General features: G+C 36.3%; 1 protein-coding gene across 7 annotated transcripts in view; it reads left to right on the top strand.

Annotated features, from left to right (window-relative positions):
• The window catches only part of DOCK7 (dedicator of cytokinesis 7), a 214156-nt gene that overhangs the window by 166882 nt on the left and 29685 nt on the right, over window positions 1-17589 (top strand). For 6 of the 7 annotated variants that reach the window (XM_079929009.1, XM_079929007.1, XM_079929008.1 and 3 more), the window contains 7 exons: window positions 2101-2283; window positions 2393-2528; window positions 6428-6524; window positions 9036-9132; window positions 9471-9605; window positions 11087-11239; window positions 16918-17076. In XM_079929009.1, coding sequence (XP_079785135.1) covers window positions 2101-2283; window positions 2393-2528; window positions 6428-6524; window positions 9036-9132; window positions 9471-9605; window positions 11087-11239; window positions 16918-17076 — 960 coding nt within the window. Of the gene's footprint in view, window positions 1-2100; window positions 2284-2392; window positions 2555-6427; window positions 6525-9035; window positions 9133-9470; window positions 9606-11086; window positions 11240-16917; window positions 17077-17589 lie in introns of those variants that run through there. The other variant, XR_013829415.1, reaches the window with a different exon arrangement.

Raw genomic sequence — 17589 nt, 5'->3', positions numbered from 1 at the left:
TGCAAGGTAGGAGTCTACTTTTTTTCCCCTAGGGAAGTCGTTTATCTCACACCATTTATTGAATAATTCATCCTTCCACCACTGATTCATAGTACCAGCTCTGTTATATGTCACAATTTCATATATAGGATTTTTTTGTGTGCTTCCTATAATTTCATTAGACTATTTGTCTATCCATATGCCAATATCAAGCTGTCTTAATTATTCTAACTATTTAGTAAATGTTGCTATGTGGTAGAGCAAATTTGTCCCCCATTCTGCCTGGTTCTTCCTCAAGAGTGCCTTGGCTATTTTCGGCCCTTTGCTTTTCCCCATTAAATTTAAAATTAGTTTGTCAACTTCCAGGAAAAACCTGGCTGGTATTTTGATTGGAATTGCATTGATCCTATAGAACAATTTGGGGGAAACCTGACATCTTTGCATTACTGAGTCTTTTTCATGTTTGTCCAACTTTCTTCAGACTGTGTCACTGTGTTATTGGCAGTTTATGTGGGGGTATAGGAAATGTTAGTGTGTACCTGTTTGTCGAATTCGGTATAATTTTAAAATTTTGTTTTAAAAAATAAGTCATTGAGAATTTAGTCAATATATTTTTGCATACCTGAAAGTTCTGCTGTAGAAAGTGCTTACTTTTAAAATAAAGAAGCATTTTCCTTATGAGAGAGACTGTGAATTTGGGGGTGGGAGTCAAAACTATTTGTGTCCAGGTCAGGTGCAGTATAGCATAGTGGTTAAGTGAGTTTATGTACATGAATTTATTTACATGTGCGTGCATCCATTAAAGGCAGTAAACATAGTGGATACGAGCTTGGTTTCTGGAGCCACACGTTCTGCATTTGAATCCCAGTTCCACCATTTATTGCAAAATACTTTCACAAAATATTGATACTTAACTACTTCTTGTCTCAGTTTCCTTGTCTGTAGAATGGAGTAAGTAATAATATATCTTTAGATGGTTTCAAGGGAAACCGTCGTGCATGATAGAGGGGAGATTAGGGTAGTAGTTGAGGTCATGGCTTTCCTTTGTAATTCCTCTCAACATCCTATCCACTGCTTTCTTATTATAATTTAGTATATTTATTAACCAAATATTAGAATGTAGTATAATGGTGAAGAGTATAAGCTTAGGCGTCTGGTTAACCTGGACTACAATTGTGGCTTTACTTTTTCTTAGAATGTGGTTTAGGGCAAATTGCTTAATCTCTAGCCTTTAGTTTCCTTACCTGTAAACTAGAAATAACAGTAGTTAATACCATCTCATAAAACTGTTGAGAGTTAAATAAGAAAAAGCAATTAGAATAGTGTCTAGCACATTTCAAATTTTGTTATGTTTTGCCATCATCATTGTTTGCCATCATCATTATTATTATTGTCATCCTGCATTCTTGTCTGTAAAATTGAGATGATACAACCTGCTTAGTAATGTTGTTGGAGGACTAAATGAAATAATATATGCAAAGAGCTCAGTATGATGACTGGAAGAGAGTAAATATTCAATAAATGGTACTGTAAACAAGTTCTTAGTTTTTGTTTGTATTTCACATACTGTATACTAATACAAATCTAGGTTTGGGAATATTATCTTAAATTTATATGCTCTAAGGAAAAATACTTTTTACTTATATGTGGTCTAAGACTTTTTCATTTTGTCAGTGGCCCTTGATAGGAAATAGTGATTCTCTAAACCTGATAAACATTTTGTTATCACATAATACTCTTAAAATAGTCTTATATAGAGTCATTTTTTTTCCTTTATTTATATCGTGTCTGATAGTCTTTGGTAGATATCTTAGTTTTTAATAATAGGACCTTTTCGTTTTTCCCTTTATGTTTTCTGTTAATGTTTATAGTCTGCTGGAAGCCCTGTCATAGATTAAAGCAATCTTCTATTGCTAGGAAAGGTTCATTAAATGTCAGGACCTTAAGTTTAAGGTTCTATATGAGTTACACAAGTATTGTCTAAACCAAATGGTTCTTTTGAAATATTTGATTTTAAAGTAATTATTGTTGTATTGCTTTTAGAAGAAAACAACTGACAACTGAAAAAAAGAAATGGTCTTTGATCATTTTGTGTCTCATTCTACTGCTTTTTATTTTCAGAGTGGCAGACAACACACTACCTTTTCAGCAGAATCAAGTCGGAGTCTTTTGATCTGTCTGCTTTGGGTTCTCAAGAATGCAGATGAGACGGTTTTACAAAAGTGGTTTACAGATCTCTCAGTCCTGCAGCTAAACCGGCTATTAGATCTGCTTTATCTTTGTGTATCTTGCTTTGAGTACAAAGTAAGTGATCATTGTGCCATTGCAAAGATGAACAAGAGGGGAAACATAATGTGGAAAAGAAGAAGAAAATTTCTTCAATGTGTCTTCTTTTCTAATGTTTAAATTTTAGGGAAAGAAAGTGTTTGAAAGAATGAATAGTTTGACCTTTAAGAAATCAAAGGACATGAGAGCAAAGCTTGAGGAAGCTATTCTTGGAAGCATAGGTGCTAGGCAAGAAATGGTGCGCCGAAGCCGAGGACAGCTTGGTATGTACACAATATCTTCTCCTCTGGTGAGAATTTTTTTCAGTTTCCTTGAACACTATTACAGTGATCATTTTTGCAGGTCTTCAGTGACAATTCTACACTTTTAAGATAGTGTTTTAAATGTAACTGTGAATTAACTTGAATAGCCATTTCTTTGCACGTTAGAATTCCTATTTAAGTAGGGTGAGCATACTTACAGTTTGCTCTGGATAATCTCAGTTTGTTTCTCTTGCCCTTGTGTGATTATTAATAGCATCTCTTATTTTTAAAAATAGATTTTTTAAGAGCAGTTTTAGGTTCATAGCAAAATTGAGCTGAAGATACAGGTATTTCCCATATATCCTCTGTCCCCACACACATGCATGGCCTCCCTCGTTATCAACCTCCCCTACCAGAGTGGTACACTTGTTACAACTGATGAACCTACACTGACGCTCATTATCATACAGAGTCTATAGTTTACATTATGGTTCTCTTGGTCATCCATTCTATGTAGCATCACTTTTTACTCTTAAAAGTTTCCTAGTTTTACAATGATTTAATATACCCTGTATATAAGGCAAAGATATTGCCCATTAAACTCAAATATCAGCAAGAAAAGACAGTTTAGTAGCATTTGAAACCTGTTTCTAATCCCTGGTCTGCTACCCAGTAGCCGTATAACTTTGGCCAAGTCACTTAATCTCCCCACTTTCCCTTTCCTCATCCACTTGTGATTGTTTTGAGATTTTAAAAGGTAGTGTTGATCTTATCATCTTTGTAGTGACCATGTGTGTGTAAACATTTCGCAAATTCTAAAGTAATATTGTTGCTGAGAGCTCCTTAAGGTCAGGGACATGGCTTAGTCATCTGTGTACATGACATTTGCTAACAGTTCGATATATATTTGTTGACTTAAAATGTGAATGTACATTTACATGAATATTTTTTAATTATTGTTTTTGATAGGCCATTTAACTTAATGATTGTTTTTTTAAGTAAACTTAAATATCTTTTATATGCTATGTGTGTTTGGAATTTAATAATGAATAAGACAAAGTCTTTGCCTTTGGAATTAATAGAGCACTGTTTTTTCACTTCAGTTATATACAGTTTACAATGTACCTATTGATTTTCTTTTAACTCTTTTAGTATGTACAACAACCCTCTATAAAGTATGGAAATTAACTTTCTAGGTCATTTAATTATTACCAAAGCCTAATGAATAATTATCCTCATCTTTAAGATAAAATAAAACTCGCAGAGGTAAATAACTTGCCTAAGATTATAAACTGATAGAACCAAGATCTTTTGACTGCCAATTTAGCGTTCTTTATATTATACAGTAGCTCTTTCTGAGGCTTACTGTTGGAGAGTGGAGCTGTTACCGATATGTTTGTTACATTTTTAATCTTGTGGCCTTTGGACAGCTACCACTGTTTAGATGTAAGAAATGAAGTTCTATATGTGGAATCTTAAAAAAAAAACCACCCCCACCCCCCAAACTCATAGATACGGAGAACAGATAGGTGTTTGCTAGAGGTGGTGGGTAGGGATGGACAAAATGGGTGTAGGGGATCAAAAGGTACAAACTCACCGTAATAAAATATGTAAGTACCAGGGATGTAACTTATAGCACCGTGACTCTAGTTAACAAATGTATACTTGAAAGTTGCAAAGTGAGTACATCTTAAAAGTTCTTTTTTTTTAAAAAAATATTTATTTATTTATCTTTGGCTGCATTGGGTCTTCGTTACTATGCGCGGCTTTCTCCATTTGCAGCGAGCAGGGGCTACTCTGCGTTGCGGTGGCTTCTCTTGTTGCAGAGCATGGGCTCTAGGTGCACGGGCTTCAGTAGTTGTGGCATGTGGGCTCAGTAGCTGCGGCTCGTGGGCTCTAGAGCACAGGCTTAGTGGTTGCGGCGCACAGGCTTAGTTGCTCCGCAGCATGTGGGATCTTCCCGGACCAGGGATCAAATTCGTGTCCCCTGCATTGGCAGGTGGATTCTTAACCACTGCACCACCAGGGAAGCCCAAAAGTTCTTATCATAAGAGAAAAATATTTGAAGCTATGTGTGGTGATGGTTGTCAACTAGACTTGTTGTGATGATCATTTTGTAGTATGTGCATATATCGCATCATTATGTTATTCACCAGAAACTAATATAATGTTATATATCAATTTTATCTCAATTTTAAAAAAAGTTCTTGTCTTTGAAAAATTAAACCTTTGCAATTCTTACATATTTGGGTACTTAATAAGCTAGGTCATCTAATGATAGACATTCTTAACTAAGGAGATGAGAGACAATTTCATGGAAAAAAAAGTTAATGATAAAAATGAAAAGAGTCCACACTTATTTTGTTAACTGTCTTAATATAGACATATCTTTTTGCTTTCTTTCACAAAATTTCTTAAAGACAGAGGTTTCAAAATCAAAGAGGTAAAGAGAGAAAGAAAGGGAACGGAAGGGAGAGAAAGCAGAAGGAATATCCAGACACGTCCTTTATTGTGTGTCAAATTATATTTGTTTCTCAGTATTTTTAAAATTTCTATTTGAACTCTGAATTTTTACTTTCATTTTTCTTTCCATTTTCCCAGCCAATTTAAAGTCTCATGGTTTTCAAAAAGGAGCATTAGTTTTCTAGTTGAAAGCTTGAAGTCATGACTTGATTCTATTGTTTATATTTCTCCACAATTCTCAATGCCTTCTCCACTTCTGCTGGATTGGTATGAATCAGTTCTATTGCTGCTGCCCCTTAAGGAGCCCGTACCATTCATTTTGCCTTCCATCCTAGAAACTGCTTGGGAGAAAGCCCCTATCTTCCTCCTGTCCTGCCTTCTGTGGACCAAAAGAAATAATTACTTTATGAACCCTTTTTTTAAAAAAAATATTTATCTATCTATTTATTTATTTATGGTTGCGCTTGGTCTTCGTTGCTGCGCGTGGGCTTTCTCTAGTTGTGGTGAGCAGGGGCTACTCTCTAGTTGCAGCGAGTGGGGGCTACTCTTCATTGTGGTGCGCGGGCTTCTCATTGGGGATCTTCTCTTGTTGCAGAGTACAGGCTCTAGGTGCGTGGGCTTCAGTAGTTGTGACTCACGGGCTCTAGAGCACAGGCTCAGTAGTTGTGGCGCACGGACTTAGTTGCTCCTTGGCATGTGGGATCTTCCCGGACCAGGGCTCGAACCCGTGTCCCCTGCATTGGTAGGCGGATTCTTAACCACTGTGCCACCAGTAAAGCCCCTCAATCCTTCTTAATTTATTTATTAAACAAAAAGTTATTGAGTTCTCAGGATGTGCCAGACACTGTCAGTACCTGACATAAAGGGGTGAACAAAATGGACATAATCTCTGTTCTTAAGTAGCTTATATTCTTGTGGTCATAAGTGCTATGGAGAGAAAGAAAGTAAATTAAGAGGAAAGGAAGTGGTAGAGAGTTGAGGAAGGCCTTTCTGCAGAGGTGATGAATAATTGGCCAGTGAAAATTTGTGGGAAAAACAATCAGGTAAAAGGAACAACCACCATTGCACACATCCTAAATCAGTAGCATATGTAGTGAAACTACACGCACACACACACACAATAATGGTAGTGTAAACAAGAGTGGGAGGAAATAAGATCATATCATGCATGGTCTTATAAACCATGGTTAGGATTTTGGGAGTCAGTATTAGAAAGTTTGCTTATTTAAAAGCGTGTTCGGTTTTTAATATTACATTTAGCAAATATATTTCTTCTGCAACTGTTGTGAAAATTTTTAATAAAAAGCATTGTCTGGTTTTTCCACTTGTACTGAGGATAAGGTGGCTGTGTATAAAATTAATAACATTATGTAGGATTTCTTATATGTTTGCAAATATACATGTATGTGGTCTGACTGAAATAACATTAAAAAAAGGTTTTGAAATTTGTTTGGCAGAGAGAAGCCCATCTGGAAGTGCCTTTGGGAGTCAAGAAAATCTGAGGTGGAGGAAGGATATGACTCACTGGCGTCAAAACACTGAGAAGCTTGACAAGTAATATAACCTTCTGTTTTATCTTACTGATGGGTTTGTTGAGTTTCAAATACAGAGGAAAATGATTACTTTTAGTGTTATTTTTTATATATTAGGCATTCAAATCTTAGAAGACAAAATAGTTATATTTTATTTTTAAATTTTAGATTAAAAATGATTTGAGGGAAGAAATTTTCATATGCTATAGTAAAACAAAAGGTTACATATTCACATGTCACTCTATTTCCCCCCAACAATCCCCTTTGGAAAATGCATTCGGCAACTATTTTTTAAATATATTTTGGGTGTCACACTGAACTAAATATTTCAAGGATTACAAAAAATTAGAAAACTAATCTTTGCCCTGTTAAAGCTTAAAATATAAAGAAAGACAAAACACTACAAGTCTTCTGTTTCTAGCATGGAGGCAAACTAGGTACAGTAACTGACCACTCTACCGCCAAAAACAATCCTAAAGGACTGCATCTTCAGCCTAAGGGGAACTGGAAGTAAACCTTTCTCACTGCCCAAGTAACCACAGGTAAAGTTGCTCGGCTTGACACTTGGCATTTCAGATGTCATGGGGCTAATATTCTTTTCCTGATAATTTGTAATTACAAGTTAGCCCTCAAGTAACTTGATTGGCCCCCACAGCTTTGAGCATATGGTGACCAACTCATTTGGGTTTGCCTAGTACTCCTCATTTTAGTAGTGAATGTCCCACGTCCCAGGGAACCTTCCAGTCCTGTCCTAAAGTGAACCTGGATGGTTGGCCACCCTGTCTGAGAACCATCTTCAGCCCAAGCTTTAGAGGATTCTCACAGTTGAACTTCAAGAAATATTAGCTCTCAGACAGTAAAATCAGGAAGCAAGTCCCTGTGAGAGCCAGCAGAGAGAGAAGCAGCAGGGTCAGTACCATATAGATGAGTTTGGCATTGTCAGAAACTGCCTTAGTCTCTACAGGCTGCTATGACAAAATACCACATGCTGTGTCACTTTTAAACAACAGAAATTTATTCCTCACAGTTCTGGAGGCTGGGAAGTTCGAGATCATGGCGCCAGCAGATTTGGTGTCTGGTGAAGGCCCTCTTCTGGGTTACAGACTTCTTGTTGTGTCCCCTTATGGTTTAAGGGCAAGCAAACTCCCTGGGGCATCTTTTATAGAAGCACTAATCCCATTCTCGAGGGCTCTGCCCTGATTATCCAATCACCTTCCAAAAACTGCACCTCCAAACACCATTACGTTGGGCATTAAGTTTTCAATGTATGAATTTGGCAGGGAATGCAGATACTGAATATAACTGTGTTAAAAATTCTTAAAGTTTGAGTTTCTGCATTTCTGTCCTCTCTGTCCATGTTCATTTCTTTTATTATTTTTCCACATGTTGTGTTTTTTAGAAATCAAAAATCACCAAGATACTATGCTATTAGTATGTTGCTTTATTTCTGCATTTGTATAATGTGTTCTCTTTGCTTATTTTACTATGTTTTAAGGGAGCCCTTTTTTTTTGGTGTTTTCGTGATTCTTTTTGTTTAACCATCTTGTTTTGTCATGTTTCTTCACAAAATCTTGCTGGAATTTTAAGTTTGAACATTATATATTTTGTTGTCCAATTTAATTCTAACTGTGTTGTATTTTCTCCTTAAATTTAATTTGTAAATGTAAATTCATGGACTGTTCTCTTTAGTGACAGTAATAAAGATTCAGACTTTAACATCTAAGAACTTGGAAAAGTTAGCATTTAATATATCCTTTTATTTTTGCTTTGATTTATGTGTTTTTTGTCTACTTGGATGTAATATATAGTTTCTGTATATGTATTGCAACTAAAACAAATGTCTTTACTCATAAATCATATATAGTTATTAAGTTTTTTATTTTCATTAAATAATACTTTTGTAAATATTAGTATTCAAGTAAACCACTTCATTACATCAAGTTGTTTTATTTCTAATGAGTGCTATCCAGAGTCTCACTGAAGAGTTAAATCATTTTCTGTATTAAAATTTTTGTATCAAAAGTTTGGGGAAATTAGACAAAACTTTATTTTTAAAAAGATCTTTTATCTTAAATAAATATGTTGAAAATCCTTGAAATAGTAGTATGACTACTAAACATTTTGAATGTTGCTTTACGTGAAAGCAGCTCTAAATACAAGCCCACATAGCACCACCTAGTGTCTACGTACCATTCAGAATAAAAGTTTTTTCCTGTGTTTGCTGCATCTCTGAAAACTAAATATTTATGCCTTTAGTGGCACTGTAGCACTGTAATGGGGTGAGAAAGTCTGTATTGGCATGGTTGAAAAAAATGTAGGTTAAAACAAAACATTTTAAAATATGCAAAATACTGTCTTTTTCCGTATTCTCTTGTAACTTTGCATTCAGGCAAATACTGAAAAATGGTACCCCTGAGAAAGCAAAAGGGTTCCAAGGTTTTTTATTTCTGTGCATCTTTAAGTCTTTTCTGAATTGCAGATCTATTGGCTTTTCTAAAAGATAAATATAATTTCTTATAATATTTTGTATTAGGTCAAGAGCAGAGATTGAACATGAAGCACTGATTGATGGAAATCTGGCTACTGAAGCAAATCTAATCATTTTGGATACATTAGAGATTGTTGTCCAGGTAAGGACACAGATTAGAGGAATTTAAAGTAGTATAGATTTGATAAGTTAGGGTTGGGGGGAAAAAGTATTTATTGAACCATATAATTACATTTAAATATCAGTAGATCCTAGAAGTTATGTCCTTGCTCCTCTTCTTTTCTCATTTAAAACCTATTCATTCTCCTCCACCTCTTTTTTTTATCCAAATCCGTCTTAGCTTCTTTTCCTTGACGTCTTCCTAGATCTTACATTATCTTTTTCCTATTAAAATTTTTATTTGTTACTTATACATATTCTATCTCTCTAACCAAATTGCAGTTAACATCTCTATTTTATTTATCTGTTTTTAAATTGCAGACAGTTTCTGTAACAGAATCCAAAGAGAGCATCCTTGGTGGGGTGCTGAAAGTGCTACTACATAGCATGGCCTGTAATCAAAGTGCAGTTTATCTACAACACTGTTTTGCTACCCAGAGAGCCCTGGTTTCAAAGGTGGGTTATTTTTATACCTGCTGTCCTGTCAGACTTTGCTTTCTTTATTAACATTGTCTAAGATCATTTGACACATACATTTGATCATATTTTAAATATACTTATAGTTAAAATTTTAGTAATAACCTAAGACTCATGATTCTTCTTTGCTTTTTGTCTACTACTTACCTTTTGGAATTTCTAAGAGTAGTTCTGATGTGGAGAAGGGCCTGAAATTACTAGCTTATGTTATTTTATTTTAGTTATTTTTTTAAATAAATTTATTTATTTATTTTTGGCTGCATTGGGTCTTCGTTGTTGCATGCGGGCTTTCTCTAGTATGGCGGGGGGGAGCTACTCTCCATTGCGGTGCATGGGCTTCTCATTGCAGTGGCTTCTTTTGTTGTGGAGCATGGGCTCTAGGCACGTGGGCTTCAGTAGTTGTGGCGCACAGCCTCAGTAGTTGTGGTGTGCGGACTCAGTAGTTGTGGCACATGGGCTTAGTTGCTCCGCAGCATGTGGGATCTTCCTGGACCAGGGCTCAAACCCGTATCCCCGCATTGGCAGGCGGATTCTCAACCACTGCATCACCAGAGAAGCTCAAGAGCTTATTTTAAATATGGGGCTTTTTGTGTTTTCTCTTCATCTTATTTTGGCTGTCCCTTATTGACTTGATTTATCAAGAATTCAATGTATAAGTTGTTCAGTCTGTTGAAATTAGCTTATCCTATGGTAAATGGAAAGGAAGGTGCTTCTGCTGTTTGTTCAACTACTTCAAATATTTATTTCCTATGTTTGTTTTCCTCTGGAAATGTGTATGTGTATGCTTAATACTTGAAGGTAGCTATTTCATCTTAGTCATCTTATAAGATGGAATGCAGAGCTGTTGATGAAACTTAGCCAGTGAAAATAACTTATATACTATTTTGTGATAATAAAAACATTTCACAGAATTATTATGTTAGTTACTATAGTAGTAAGTGTTTAATGCACATTATCTAATCTAAGGTAGTCATACAGTCCCACATAGATAACATTATTAGGCCCATTTTAAGGATGAGAAAATATGTCCAAGGCCATATTACTAGTGTAATCCATACTCGAACCCAGTCTATCTGGCTCTGTGGGCCATGTTATTAACCATTAGTAAATATTGTCCCTTAACATTCTTTTTTTTATTTTTTTTTTTTATTTTGTGGTATATGGGCCTCTCACTGTTGTGGCCTCTCCCGTTGCGGAGCACAGGCTCCAGACGCGCAGGCTCAACGGCCATGGCTCACAGGCCCAGCCGCTCCATGGCATGTTGGATCTTCCCGTACCGGGGCACAAACCCGTGTCCCCTGTTTCGGCAGGTGGACTCTCAATCACTGCGCCACCAGGGAAGCCCCCTTAACATTCTTTTAATTCCTGGGCTACACCAACAAATCTCCACGTCAGGCTATATTGACATATCTCTGGAACTTTTACTGCATAAATTCAGTGTTGGTGTTGTTTCTTTACAGTTCCCTGAACTCTTGTTTGAAGAGGAGACAGAGCAGTGTGCTGATTTATGCCTCCGGCTTCTCCGGCACTGTAGCAGTAGCATCGGTACAATACGGTCACATGCTAGTGCCTCCCTTTACCTACTTATGAGACAGAACTTTGAGATTGGGAATGTAAGTGTTTCATCTCAGGATTGTATCTTTGATTCATTAGGAAATATAACTTCTGTAGATAACTATTAAAAGGGTTCAGGGGGAGCATGGAATTTTTTTGGTATGTTTTGAGTCTAATATTTGTCTTTCTATTTCTCATTCTGTGGACATATTATAAAAGTCCAAATCTTCAGTTTTACTTCCTATACTAAAAATAATGTGTAGTAGTACAGATTTAGAATATAAATGTTGAGCTATTGTAAATTTTAATTATTATCATTAAGTGAAATGAAAGTCATAAGGAAAATTAAAAGTTAAATATCTTGGCTTGATATTTTATGATTATATGCCAGTCTTTGAAGAATTCCATGTTTTCATTTATGTTTTTTTATTTGATAATAGATTTGTGTTTTATTTTTCCTAACTTTATGAGTCAAATGTTTAGTTCATTTATTCTTACTCATGTAAGTATTTAAGGTCTAGAGTATTCCATCGTGCACTGTTTTTGGTGTCTCATTGGTTCTGATATGTAGTATTCGCAGTATTCTTGGTTTGTAGATATTTGTAATTTCAGTTTATATTTTCTTTTTAACCCAAAGTTTTAAAGTTTTGATGATAATTTTTAGTTGTTTCTTTTTTTCTGGCCGTGCTGCAGCTTGCAGGATCTTAGTTCCCCAACGAGGGATTGAACCCGGGCCCTCAGCAGTGAAAGTGTGGAGTCCTAACCACTGGACCGCCAGAGAATTCCTAATAATTTTTAGTTTTATTGCAAAGTGGTCATACAATTAATATACTATGTCTCCTTTTTGGTAGTATGGATGTGTGTGTTTGTGTGTCCAATCATATAATGTTGTTATGAATGTTATGCAAGCATTTAAAAAGAAGGGGTACTGTTTATTTTCAGAATATTGAGTTAAACAGATATACCTTTTAATTACATTATTCTGTTTTTCTTTATTTTTGGTCCATTTGGTGGACTGAAGGAGATGATTTAAAGCCTATACACTGTCTCTTTCTCCTTTAGGTCTTTGTTGGTAAATTGATATTCATAACTATTTGGTATATTTATAACTACTATTCATAGCTATTATATCTTACTATGAATTATTCCCTTTAGAATTGAAAAAGACCCTGAATTGGTTTCATTTAAAATTTTTATATTTTTGGACTGAATTCTACTTTGTATGGTATTAAGATACCTCTGCTTTCTTTCTAATTTGAACGTTTCTTCGGTTACCTTTGCCTATCCTTTCGTTTTCACTTTTTTGAATCACTTTATTTTAAACATGCCTCTCATATACAACATAGAGTTGGGTTTTGCCTTGTAATCCAGTCTCTAAGTTGAATTAAACCTTTTCATACTTGTTATTCTATCAGATACGTCCTAGAGTTGTGTTGTATTATTTTGTTATGCTTCCCCACCTCTCTCCTTAAAAAAATTTGTTGGTTGTTTTCATCTTGCACTTATGGTCTGTTCACCTTATTTTTTTGGTGTAGTCTTTATTATATTTAAGAAAGTTTGTATTGTTCTAATGATTACCTTTATAATTATATAATACCTTCAGCTCTCTATTTCTTTAATCATGCATTCTCAGTGGAGGAAGTATTGCCACCAAGCTAGTGAATATTGGTCCTTGGTGGGGGGTGAAAGAAAATCTTAGCTATCACAGTGGCTTTCCTTGAGTTCTTTTATTTCTGCCATTTTTTTTCCTTTCTAAAGTGAATGGCTTCATAAATTTTTTATAATTTAAGGTAAAATATTTTATCAGAATTTTCATCTGTTTCATGACCATATTTTCCTATTAAGTGTTTCTTACCTGATGTTTCACTGATCTTCTTTACCTTTTTATTACTCTACATAGAATGAGATAGTTTATATTGGCCCAGGTATTTATAGGACATTCCTTCAGGAATGTGTCTGTCATGGGATTTTGCTGTTGTATACACATCTTACCTAACTTCCTAAAGTTTCTGGTCAATCTACTTCTAACCAGTCCCTCCAGATTTTTAGGTCATTTTGTTTCCAAGACAGATAGTTTTTAATCACTTCAAAGTGAGTTTCTTATTTAAAAGAAGTATTTTTCCGATTATTTCTTAAATCTGCACCCTAGGATTCCTCACTTTCTACTATCCCCTCCTTGCCTTCCATTGAATCTGCTTCCTATTTAGCTTGTCGTGGCAACCCTTATGCATTTTTCTAATATATGGATTATGTATGTCTCCTCATTTTGCTGAAATAGAGTTTATGGATTTTTTTCTGTTCATCTTTTATTTATTTATTTATTTATTTGCGGTACGCGGGCCTCTCACTGTTGCGGCCTCTCCCGTTGCGGAGCACAGGCTCCGGACGCGCAGGCTCAGCGGCCATGGCTCACGGGCCTAGCGGCTCTGCGGCAAGCAGAATCTTCCCGGACCGGGGCACGAACCCGTGTCCCCTGCATTGGCAGGCGGACTCTCAACCACTGCGCCACCAGGGAAGCCCCCCATCTTTTATTTTTATATGAAATCCAGGAGAAGTAGGAACTTGCTGTCTCTCACTATCCTATTTTCACTGGAAGCCAAGTCCTCTTTCCTAATTCAGAACAGAAGAATCTAGTTACTTTATGGATCTTGTTTAGTTTTTGAAATAAAGTCCCTAAATTTGACTACACTTGGAGTTTTCTTGATTCAGTCTTCTGTTATTTTAGAAAAGCTTTATATAATAGGATGAAAATAGGTGATTTATCATCTTAGTGTGAGGTAGTACCTCTAAAAAGGAATAGGTAGTTTTTTAACTGGCAGTGATTTTATATAGTTTATAGAATCAAGAAATACTAGTAGAACTAAGTATTAAATTGTGTTCTAGGTACTGTGGTAGGCATTAGGCAAACATAGATAAAAGGACAGTCCTTATTTTCAAATAGCTTAACATCTACTAGGGTAGGAGATGAACAGGTAATGTTCAGCTAATAATTGTAATAGTAAGTACTTACTTCACATGGTTTTGTGAGGATTATATAAATTAAGTAAAACACTTATGTCAGTAACTGGCTCTGAGCAAATGCTCAATAAGTGTTTGCTATTAATATAATGAGAGGTAAGCACAGGGGACTGTGTAAGCACAGAGAAAAAGAGCTTATGCTCTCAAAAAAAAAAGACGTTGGGAAAAAAAAGAAGAGCTTATGCTCTCAAAGATCGGTTTTCAGAAAGAGGAGATGCTTGAACTAAAGATGAAGAATTACCCAGTCGGATGGGTAAGTAGGTGGGTAGAACTTTGTAGGTAAAGAAAATGGCACATAGATAATTAGAAAGGCATTGAGATGAGAGTAGAAAACAGGCAGAGAAGGAAACTTTTTTAGCACTTCTTAATTGTTATGGCTCAAAGGGAGAGTAATAAGAGATAAAATTGTAATTGAAATGTCTGTACTAAGCTGTCATAGGGCAGACACTGTTTCTCACTATACTCTCAGTTCCCACCATATAGTTTGACATATTTACTTGGTCAGATATTCGAATTTTATCTTCAAAGGTGTGAACAGCCATTGGAGTATTTTAAGAAGAAGACTGACATGTTCAGATTCACATTTTACAAAAATGTACCTGATGCTACTTACAGCATCAGGGAGAGAGAAAAAGGGGTGAGAAAAAGGCCGAAAGATTGATTAAGGGGAGGGGGAAGGGTGAGCTGTGACGGGGCGAGAGAGAGTCATGGACATACACACACTAACAAACGTAGTAAGGTAGATAGCTAGTGGGAAGCAGCCGCATGGCACAGGGATATTGGCTCGGTGCTCTGTGACAGCCTGGAGGGGTGGGATAGGGAGGGTGGGAGGGAGGGAGACGCAAGAGGGAAGAGATATGGGAACATATGTATATGTATAACTGATTCACTTTGTTATAAAGCAGAAACTAACACACCATTGTAAAGTAATTATACCCCAATAAAGATGTTAAAAAAAAAAAAAGATTGATTAAGAAGTTATTACAGTAATGGTAAGGGCATAAACTAAAGAAATGGCATTGGGAATGGAGAAAGAACAGATTGGAACAGATTAGAGGACAGTGTGGATTGGATTTATGGTATGAATAATGAGAGGGAGAATGACAATGGAATGACTCCTAGATTTTTGGCCTGAGTGACTGATTACAAGAATAGTAGCACCATTTATTTAATCAATAGGAAAAGAAGGTGTTTTTTGTTTGTTTCTTTCTTTGTGCTTTTGGCTGTGTTGGGTCTTCGTTGATGCGCACGGGCTTTCTCTAGTCGTGGTGAACAGGGGCTACTCTTCATTGCAATGCACGGGCTTCTCACTGCGGTGGCTTCTCTTGTTGCGGAGCATGGGCTCTAGGTGCACAGGCTACAGTAGTTGCAGCACGCGGGCTCAGCAGTTGCGGCACATGGGCTCAGTAGTTGTGGCACACAGGCTTAGTTGCTCCCTGGCATGTGGGATCTTCCCGTATCAGGGATCGAACCCATGTCCCCTGCATTGGCAGGTGGATTCTTAACCACTGCGCCAGCAGGGAAGTACCAAGAAGGTATTTCAGAAGTGTTAAAACTGAGGTACCCATGCGACATTCATAAGGAACCATCTAGTAAAATATAACAGCTTGGAGCTCAAGAGAGAAATATGAACTGAAGACACAGACATGTATCTGTACTGGTCCAAGGCAGAAAAATGGATGAGGCTGTTTAGAGTATGAGAAGTGAAAAGGTTTCTTGACAGAATCTTTGGGAACACTGATATTTAAGAAGGGCAACTGAGGAATAAAGGAGACAGAAAAAGAGTGGATAAAGAATAGAAAAATCAGGATAAGGTGGTACCATTGAAGATAAGGCAGGCAATTTTCAAGGCAAAAGTAATCAATACATTTAAATATACAGAGATGTCAAGTAGAATATTGACAAAAAAGTATCTTGGATTTGGCGATTACTAGGTTGTCACTGATAAACTCTTAAGAGTAGTTTCACAGTTGGGAATGGTGCAACAGAAATGAATTTTCACTAGAAAAGGAAGAGTGTAAGCTCTTATAGGCATCACTCCAAAGATTCTACCTTTAAGTTTCTTTATACAGGATGTGAGTTATTTTTTCATAGCAGTGGACCTAATGAAAGGGGCTAGAATGCAAAGACCGCATCTAACACTTAAGAATTTTGTGATGCTCGTCAAGTTCTTTAACCCATCTGTAAAAATGGTATTATTAATAATATATACCTCATAGTAGATCAATGTAAAGTCTAGGCACAACTTCTAATTCAAGTCTAACACACAATTTTTATTTTTTACTCTGTTTTGTAGGCTATTATTACAGCAAGATTCTAAGCTTTATGTCCTTTTAAAAATAAGGTTTCAGGGCTTCCCTGGTGGCGCAGTGGTTGAGAGTCCGCCTGCCAATGCAGGGGACACGGGTTCGTGCCCCGGTCCGGGAAGATCCCGCATGCCACAGAGCAGCTAGGTCCACGAGCCATGGCCGCTGAGCCTGCGCGTCCAGAACCTGTGCTCCGCAACGGGAGAGGCCACAACAGTGAGGGGCCCGCGTACCGCAAAAAAAAAATAATAATAAGATTTCAATATAAACATTTCATTACTTTTTCAAAAATATTTTGCATAGAATGGTATTTTTTTTACTAACCTTTTCCTTTTAGGAAGTAAAAAAATATATACTTTTTCACTTTAAGCTTTCCTGTATTAAATGTTTACCTGGCAATTTCTCTGTTACAGAACTTTGCCAGGGTTAAAATGCAGGTAACCATGTCACTGTCTTCCTTGGTGGGCACATCTCAGAATTTTAATGAAGAATTCTTAAGACGTTCTCTAAAGACTATACTGACATATGCTGAAGAAGACTTGGAATTGAGGGAGACAACATTTCCTGATCAGGTCAGAAATGCTACTTCTTAGAGCATTAACTGAAATAAGGAATTGTAAATAGGCATTTTCCAAATTGTTAGATCAAACTTTGGTTTTAACTGGAGGAACCTATATTTTTCTTTCATCCATGTGTGTCATAGATAGGGCTGAATCTCTTTGTTTTAATAAGCCACCCTCCCTTCTCAGAATGGTTAATATCTTTGGTGTTTAATTCTGTGAATTTGTACCAAAATAATATTAGACTTAGGCAGTATGGACAAAAAAAAGCTTTATGATGAAACTATTCCCACTGATTAATGTAATTTGCCTCAAACACTAAAGTTTCTACAAACTACCTTTTGGGAAAATCTGAAACATAGGAGAAGATTTCCTTTTGTGTTCTTTTCCTGTATTCCCTATATCCCTATAAGTATTTTATTTCTACTTACATTTCTACTTGTTTCTGGGTGAGAGAACTGAAATAACAGTCTGCTGAGCAATTTGTATAAAGTTTACCAACCTTCACTCATCTTACCCCAGCAT

Source organism: Stenella coeruleoalba (assembly GCF_951394435.1).
Source record: "Stenella coeruleoalba genome assembly, chromosome: 1".
NCBI classification, from domain to species: Eukaryota; Metazoa; Chordata; class Mammalia; order Artiodactyla; family Delphinidae; genus Stenella; species Stenella coeruleoalba.
This window is presented reverse-complemented; position numbering and strand designations above follow the sequence as displayed.